The sequence below is a fragment of the Sapajus apella genome, unplaced genomic scaffold (genome assembly GCF_009761245.1).
Source record: "Sapajus apella isolate SASKATOON/1434 unplaced genomic scaffold, GSC_monkey_1.0 scaffold157, whole genome shotgun sequence".
In the NCBI taxonomy this organism is placed as follows: domain Eukaryota; kingdom Metazoa; phylum Chordata; class Mammalia; order Primates; family Cebidae; genus Sapajus; species Sapajus apella.
In genome coordinates, this window is record NW_022437097.1 from 2,435,691 (window position 1) to 2,444,774 (window position 9,084).

The 9,084-nt window shown below is 40.1% G+C and overlaps 1 protein-coding gene across 2 annotated transcripts in view; it reads right to left on the bottom strand.

The window, feature by feature from the left end:
• NAA35 (N-alpha-acetyltransferase 35, NatC auxiliary subunit) overlaps positions 1-9,084 on the bottom strand; it is an 81,978-nt gene extending 72,894 nt beyond the window's left edge. The window contains exons 1-2 of one of the 2 annotated variants that reach the window (XM_032266331.1): positions 8,963-9,084; positions 7,962-8,090 (exon numbers count right to left, since the gene is read on the bottom strand). In XM_032266331.1, the coding sequence (XP_032122222.1) occupies positions 7,962-8,090; positions 8,963-9,080 (247 nt within the window). In that variant the 5' untranslated portion in view covers positions 9,081-9,084. Of the gene's footprint in view, positions 1-7,961; positions 8,091-8,958 lie in introns of both variants that reach the window. The other variant, XM_032266332.1, reaches the window with a different exon arrangement.

Consider the following 9,084-nt stretch of genomic DNA (forward strand, 5'->3'; position numbering starts at 1 on the left):
AAAAAAAAAAAAAAAAAAAAGAATTTACTTACGAAGCAGAGTACAAGCACCCCACTACATGAATGACTGAACACAGAATCATGATTTGTATAGCACTATAGAATTGAGTAAACTGGGCCTTATCCAACCAGGCAGGATTTCTCAAAAAATTTAATGAGAAGGATAATGTTCTACATTGTATCAGAGCAATGACATCAATACACATCATGGAGTCTCTGAACAAACTCCCCCATATACTATTAAGAGAATAAGAGTAAAAAAGACAAATACCTTTTTAGTATTAAACCACCAAAGAGTTTCAACTCTCCATAGCCTATAAAATGGTCTTGGGGATCCCAGCAATTTTAGACGTCACCAAACCACTGAACTAAAGGTAACATTATACATACACACACACACACACACACACACGCACACACATTGTTGCTGTTGTTTTGTTGTTGCAGAAAAGTGATTTATTTAGGCAGAGAGAGAAAAAGGAGAAGGAGAGAGAAATAAACAGCTAGCTCTCACGCTGAATGAGTGAAAGAAAAGCCACTTTCACACTGAGTGAGAAGGGTTCCCAAACGGATAAAACTAGAGAAGGAAAACTCCCCTCACACTGAGTGAGAGAATCCAGAAACATGGAATCCAGGAGAGGAAAGACAGCTTCCACACTGGGTGGAAGGGAACCCCAGAGGGGAAATCCAGGAGGGGAAAGAGAGCTCCCACTATGTGGGAGGGGATTCCAGAGAGCCGGAAATCCGATATATATTTAAAGTTACTTCTACTTTTATGTTAAAGCCTTAAGTAGTCTCAATAGTATACAGCTTTCACCACTCAGAGCAAAGGGAAAAATTCGATATGAGGAAAACTGGACTCAAGCCATAGTTGTAATGATTCAAAATTAAAAATATGACAGCAGAAAAGTGCAATGAAAGATTCGGATGATGAAGTTGAGGAAAAAAAATATGAAAAATAGGGGAGAAAGGATAAGAAAAAAATTCAGAGGACAAGTCTAGGAGACTCAATATCCAAACAACAGACATTCCATAAGGAGAGTAATAGGAAAAACAAACAGGCTAATTCAAGGATGCTTCCTAGAACTGAAGCCTTAAACTGAAAAGGCTCCAGACCACTTTCATACATAACTTTTTAGGATCTTCTGTTTGTCCCCTGCTCCAGTTCCAGACACAGGGGACAAGCAGGAGATCCTAAAAAGTTATGTATGAAAGGTATCAATGCCAGGCACAGTGACTCACACCTGTAATCCCAGCACTTTGGGAGGCTGAGGCTGGTGGATCACTTCAAGTCAGGAGCTCGAGACCACAGTGGCAAACATGGCAAAACCCTGTCTCTACTAAATTAGCTAGGAATGTGGCAAGCGCCTGTAATGCCAGCTACTCAAAAGGCTGAGGCAGAAGAATTGCTTGAGCCCGGGAGACAGAGGTTGCAGTGAGTCGAGATTGTATCCAGCTTGGACAGCAAGAACAAAACTCCATCTCAAAAAAAAAGGAATAAAGTAAAAGAAGGGTATCAACATATAACTTTCACGTGTATCAGAATGTCATCAGATTTCTTAATAGCAAAACATCAATGGACAATGTCTTCAAAATTCTCAAAGGTACCCAGATACAATATCGGTCAAGTGGGAGGACCGAATAAAGACATTTTCAGATATTAAGAGCCTCCAAACATTTTATCTCCTATGCACTTTACTCAAGAAGATGATAATGATGTCCAATCATAACAAGGGAGAAAAAGACACTCCAAGCTGATTATGAAAGGAAGATCTCAGAATGACGTTACACACTAGGTACAAAAAGCAGGAAGCCTAGATTGCAGTTAAGAGGACAGAGAATAAAGTTCTATAAGGAGATGAAACCAACTGGATCTCCAATGAGTCTGAATGTCTTAAGGAGATTTAGACAACTGGTAAAGAGTCTGAAGTAGAATTAATGGTAAGTACACCAATTTTTGGGTAAAAATTTTTTTGTGCAAAATAGAAGAACTGTGCAGGAAAGAAAAAGTAGTAATAGTTTTTTACTCCTTGGCTTAGCTATGAATATCTGCATATCCAGAGTGTAGCTACCTATAACTTATATAACTTAACCCCTATAGGGGTTAAGTCCATAGGTACAGCCTAAACTGGGGACAAAGAGAATCGAATAGTAGTAATAAAAGCATGCTACCCAAAACCATAAAGATAAATATCAAAATAACCAACTAAAAGGAAGAACGCGGTATCTTCTAGGGACTCCTTTTTTATTAACTAAAGCTCCTAAGATGAAGCAAGATACACCATAAATTATTAAGGGAAAAATCTGATAAGATGCATTCAACACTGCAGAAGAGTATCAGGTGAATCAAAGGTCCCATTCACACTGCTTACTCTTATGTCAGTGCCAATTGTTAAGGGTGTTAAGTCATCCAGTATTCATATGTTCCTGTCCTGAAGAATCCAGGGTTAGAGAGGTTAAATGATAGCCGAAACTTCTTGAAAGTAATCTAAATACAGTGAACTAAGCAGCATTATTGATATTCTGAGGAGAATAATTATTTGTGGGGGCTGTCCTGTGTGTTGAATGGGGAGCAGTATCCTTGACATGTACTTGTTAGATGCCACTAGCACCACCTCACATACACTGTGACAATCAAAAATGTCTCAAGACATTAACGTCCCCTGAGGTGAAAAACCACCCCCAGTTGAAAACCACTAATCTGAAGTGATCCATAAATGCCAGTGCTGGCCATGTCACCCATGCCCCACCTCTGATAACATTCCAGATAGCATAAAGCAAGGAAAACAATTTTACATGTTGCCTAGATCTTTTGCCAAGACAATTTCCATCTAACCATCCTTTTCCTCTTAGAATAAAGTGCTAACAAACAGTAAATTCCTAGAACAATGATTCTCAAACTGGATTCATGGATGAGGGTGTGGGAGGCAAAAAAGATGTCACTGAAAGTTTCACAAAGAATTTTTATTTGTTCCTTAATTTTAAAACTATGTAATCAGTTCAATGGTAATCTTTTTTTTAAAAAATCACAGAATATTCCAGATCACCTAGATAATAACATTATAATCAAGTATCAACATAATTTCAGTTTCCATGCTTGTGGTTCATAATTATCCTGGTTATAGGCAATCCCCAAAAATGACAGCATTTAATGTACTACAGTGGTTCTCAAACTTCTGTAGTCCTAGAACCAAATATTCTCCAGTTCGAGGAAACATGGCTTTAGAATTTTCATTCATTCCTAAAACAAATATACATATTGAGCACCTACAAATGTTCTAGGTGAGAGAAGATAGAAAAGAAAGGAAGAGCAACAAGAAGCTTAAGCATCCCAGGTTTTACAAGAGGCAAGACAAGGTGTAAAATGAATTTTTCTAAAGTACTAAGCAGGAACTGAAGATGATGAAAGAATCTGGAAGGCCTTAACCAACAGTGCTAGGAATAAAGACTGATTATGGAATAATGAACAAAGCCAGGGATGTCCAATCTTTTGGCTTTCCTGGGCCATAGTGGAAGTATAATTATCTTAGGCCATATATAAAATACATTAACACTAATGATAGGTGATGAGCTTTATAAAAAAAGAAAAGAAAAAAAAATCTCCTAACATTTTAGGAAAGTTTACAAATTTGTGTTGGGCTACATTCAAAGCCATCCTGGGCCACATGCAGCCCTTGGGCAGTGGGTTGGACAAGCTTAAACTAAGCCATCAAAGAGAGAAGAAAATGGAACGAGAGGATGGGCCCATATCCTCCTAGACTAAAATATAAAAAGAATGGAAGTCAGCATGGCAGGTTTTGGATTACTTCTGGGATCCAGATACTACTGGTGCCATCATCCTAGGACAAAATGTTGCTAACCACAGTGTGGGAGAAGGGAATCTGGTGGGCAGCAGAAGGAGCAGTGTATGTTACATGATCATTTATGTTTAAGTGAAATTTCTAAGTTCTGAGTTTATAATTCAGAACGCATCTAAATATGGAAAACCAAATAGTATATGAAGATCAGAGACTTTTTACAGGTAGAAAATGAGATGGTTTAAATTAGGCAAGGTTTCCTAGAGAAGGAAAGCCTAGAAGCTTTAAGGAAAGCCCAGACATTTCCTAGTGAAGGAAAGCTTCACTTTGCGAAGCTGAGGTAAGAAGATCCCACACTTTGGGAGGCTTAGGTAAGAAGATTCCTTGAGACCAGGAGTTCGAGACCACCTACGTAACGTGACGTATCTACAAAAAATAATTTTAAAAAGCCAGGCATACCACATGCCTGTAGTCTCAGCTACTCAGGAGGCTAAGGTGAGAGAATTGCCTGAACCCAGGAGGTCAAGGCTATCGTGAGCTATGGTCACGGCATTGCATGCACTTCAGCCTGGGTGACTGAACGAAACCCTAACTCTAAAATGAAAAAAAAAAATTTAATTTATAAATTCTTTTTTAAAAAAAGAAAGCCTAGAGTGTTATTTAAAATAATTACATATCTCCTATCAGGCAAAACAATAGTAATGGTGAAATTACAATTAATTTAGAAAAGAAAAAATAAGAGCCTCAAGAGTAGTTATAGGGAATGTGTGCTACCTGCCTAAAAGGAAATAAAAGAAATCATGAAAGGTAAAGGTTTGTATTTGATTCAGGACTTTGAAGAGCCACTAAAAGAATACGTACAAATGTGCATGAAAAACAACTTCGTCATCAGTATGCAGACTATTTTATGGTACTAAAAAAATCACCAGAGTCTAGCCAAATGCCATTACATTGTCACCAAAGAGGAGAGATTCCTGCAAGTTAAAAGAATGTAATCATATCTGTCTTAAATTTAGTTTTTAGAAAGCCACTAGAACAGAAGACTAAATCATAATCAAGACTACAAATCTGATTATTTCAAGAAAGGAAAACAAATACCACAGGATCAAGAACTGCCAACAGTCATTAGTCCTAAATCTATATATGAAGATTAATTCTATATCAGTTTTTTTTAAGTTCCAAGAAGGATACCTCACATTTTTGCCACTTGACACGGTGTAAGAGCTAATTATGGAAGAGTTAATAGGATGGTATGATGTTGGCCACAAAATGGCATGCCACCCCCACTCTATCCACAGTGGAGCACAGATTAAACATCATCTCCCACTCAAAGTTCCTTCACAAAGAAATAAGTCTAATTTATGATATAAGTCAAAGGCAAGTCAAAACATCTCTCCCACCAGTATTCTAAACTGCTTTCTTGGGTTCAATTTTTCTTATAATCAAAAACAAGTAGAGAATGTACATATGAAAGCAAGCGACATGACTAAAATTAAGAGGACCTCTAAAGTCATATTTCATTGAGACTAAATTCTGCAGACCTGTGGTTTTCAAATTGTGGTACACAACCCTGGGTGAACATCATGTCCTAGGAGATTCAAAGACACAGAATTAAACTTTGTACAGCTGCCTAATCTCAAATTAATGTGATGATGTGAGAAGCAATGAAATGTGTTTCCCTCAAACAACAAACATGTTGTAAAATGCAAACTTTTCCATGAATTTCTAAAATAAAACAGGAAATCACAAAGATATCATGTAGCTATGAACAGATATTTTGAACTCCATCCATAAGATTCAGGAAGGAGAGGTTCAGAAGTAGTATATGTGTTCACTCTCCTCTGCTGTCACCAAGGGAAAAGTTTAAGGAACACATCCTCTCTCATGTTTCTTTCACCTCTCCAGCAACATGAATTTGTTCTCATATGTAACCCTTCTAGTCCATTCTCTCGAGGCCTAGTCCATGGCTTTAACACCCAAACCTGGACTGAGTGCAAAACCTTGTCTAAGATTACAGGCTTTTTTCATCCTAATCCATCATAAATTATGCTGGTAGATAAATCTTCTATGTTTTCAACTCTAAACAAATACCTTGAGTAAAAACAGTTACCATCATTGAATGCTACTATAGATTCAGTACTTTGTATTCACTACCTCATTCAACCCCCAAAATTCTCTAAAGTAGAAGCTCTGCTTTCCAGAGTAGAAAACTAAGACTCAGATTAATTAAACTTCAAGGAAACTAAACAAGCGACAGAGATGGGACTCCAACCCATACCTGACTATAAAGCTCACCACGTTACTGAGAAGCTAATACAGAGTAGCTTCTACAGGGTCCAAGCCATTGTACTGATCATCAAGGGGAATACACTTTCAATCTTATGCTCAAATCCATTAACAAACTCCTACTGCCTAGAAAAACAAGCTCAAACTAAAAACAAAAATAAAAACACACCAATGGCACTAAAGACCCTCTATAATTCCCAGCATTGAAAATTGTTCTGTAGCCAAGCAAAATTATTTACTGTTCTCCTAACATAAAATCCTCACTGAACTCTGACTCATACAGTTCATCTCAGTCTAGAATCACTCTATTACACCTACCCTTACAAAAACCTGCTCTCTCCTTAAGGCCCACGCCAAGCCAAATAGCCTTCAAAAACATTCCCTACTTGGGTTCATAATGACAGCCCCCTAATAGAGATTCTTAAAATCAGTGCAAGGTGACAGGTATAATCCACTCAATAGTCTAAGGTCTCTAAACACAAAAACTACACTGTAACTTGACACTTCTCTCTTCCTTAGATAGACATATATGGGCAGTCACCCAATCCCCAGTCTCATGTTCTTTCCACTGTCTCACTAAGGCAATAAAAAGTGATTGAACTGGACATGCATTTCAAAACAAAGGATGGCACAAGATTTATCATTTTGCTTATACTTAGCTGGCTCCCTTTCCACCTGCAGCTGCCTCAAGTCTTTACTCCTCCCCTTCAGGGCACTATTAAAACACCCCACCTATCATTGAAAGACCCAAGCTGCTTAAGACAATAGAAGCCATCAGGTGTGAATTCCTTCACCAGTCCTCCCCTGTATATTTCTAATATACCTTTATAGTCATCCTAACTTTAGTCCTTCCTGTCTCACTCAGTGTGTCCCTATGCTTTTCCCCAAGTTAATTTCTCTACCATGTCCTTCATCTCATCCTCTCTTTAACGTTCAAGCACTCATTGTAGTATTTGTTCCTTTCTCTTGTTCTTCAGTCTCTCCATAGGCTCTTTCCCTTCCACCAACCAACATGTTCATTTCTCCGATCACCGATCATTTACTCCTATTTATTGAATTTACCATGTGCCAAAAACTGTTCTGTGTACTAGGGTTACAGAAATGATCTCTGCCCCATGGAGCTTATATTCCAGCGAGTGAGACTGAAAATAAACAAGAAACAATCGAAAATTATGGCTTGTGAAAAAAAAAGATAAGCTGTATGAAGAAAATAAAAAGTGACAGAACTGAAGTGGAACTGCAGAGGAGAGAATGAGTGGTTGTTTTGAGGTCCTCACCAGGGAGGTAACACTTACGAATTGTGTGAAAGCAAGGGGCAAAACAATTTAAGAGAGAAAACAAAAAATGCAAACACCTGGGAGAACCACCTTGGTTGTATCACGAAGACAAAAAAGAAAGACCTGTGACTGGAATGTAATAAGCCTGGCCCGTAAATGAAACCTGAGTAGCAGGCAGGGACCAGATTTTATAGACCATGGGGAAGGAGTTTGGATTTTATTCTATCTGCAACAGGAAGCCACTGGAGGATCTTAAGTAAGAAATGATGTGATCTGATCATTCTGAAACCTCGAATATACAAAAATACTACCATCTTTTAGATTAACAAACTATTTTCTACAGTTAGAAATTACTATGTACTCTCTAACCTGTTGAAGAAAAATTCAATTTTAAAAAACTGCCTCAACATCTGTATTTAATGCTATATCAAATATACACTTGCTTTAAAATTAGAGGATACAGGAAAAAGTGTGGCTAACAAACTCAATAAACCACACTTACCTGTTGATTTCATCTAATGAGGTAAGTTTAGAAATCACAATCATCATTTTATTTTACCCCTCCCAGATACTGAAGATCTTAATACAAAAATCAGACTCACCTCGACAAGCTTCTTCAAAATCTTGGGTAATGTCCACCCAGTTTGTATTGCTTTTTTCCATTTTTTCTGGCATACTGAGCTCCCATCCTGAATCATCATCATCTACAGAAGCTTTCATAACCATTATGCCTGTAAAATTAATACTGATGTAAGAGAGAGGATGTAGCTTTCAGGACAAGAGTATTTGCACAAATGTGTGTTTGTTTCAGAATGGGATGAGTCTTACTAAACTCTTTAAGCAGAACTCTTCTGAGTCTAAAGACAAGTACTGCAAAGAATAACCTTAATGCAATCAAATCCCACGTCAATTAACACTCCTGCTGCTTATTTACTATCAGCCCACCATCCTACCAGGGCCCATAACCACTTTGCCTTCCTATTTAAAAGCAAAAATCACAAACCATCTCACCACTGGCCCGAAAAGAACAACTCCAAAGCTTCCAACTTTCACTACTAGCTAGCCACAAATGACCAAGGCACTACTCAAGGTCCCTTCTCGCAGCCCAGGACCCCATGCAGCAGCTACTGAAGTCAATGAAAGTAGCCCGTCACCTGGCCAGAGCTCGCTGGGACCTCTCCCGGCCCGGCCCACAGCCTCGTCGGGCAAAATGAGGAGCAGGCGCGCACCGCAGGGTCCTACCGGCCGGGCCTAGGACGGAAGCACACCTGAAGCGGACACCCGCTTCCCTTCCGCCCCGCCCGGGTCAGCCCGGCCCAGCACCGGTCCCACTAGGCGCGGAAGCAAGGACAGGGCTGTCGCCGCGCGAGAGGGCGCGCACGTCCGGTGCCCGGTCGTCGCCTTGGTAACACCGGGAAGGCCGGGGCCTCGGCACACAACAGGCACCTGGGAGCCCGCGGCTCCTACCTGACGCGCAGCGAGAGGGCCGGGGCCGCAGGGTGACCTGGGGTCCCCAGGGTCCGCCACACGCGCAGGGGACTGCGGCTCTCGGACACAGGAGAGAGAGGGTCTCAATGGCTCCGCAGGGGCGGTCCCTACCTACTTCTCCCGTGGTCACCCGCGCCGCCACGCACCGTCCGGACCACGGAAATAACGACGCCGCCTCTACCGCCACCGCCCCCTCCCCTCTCAGCCCTGCCCGAGAGGCAGCGTACGCGCATGCGT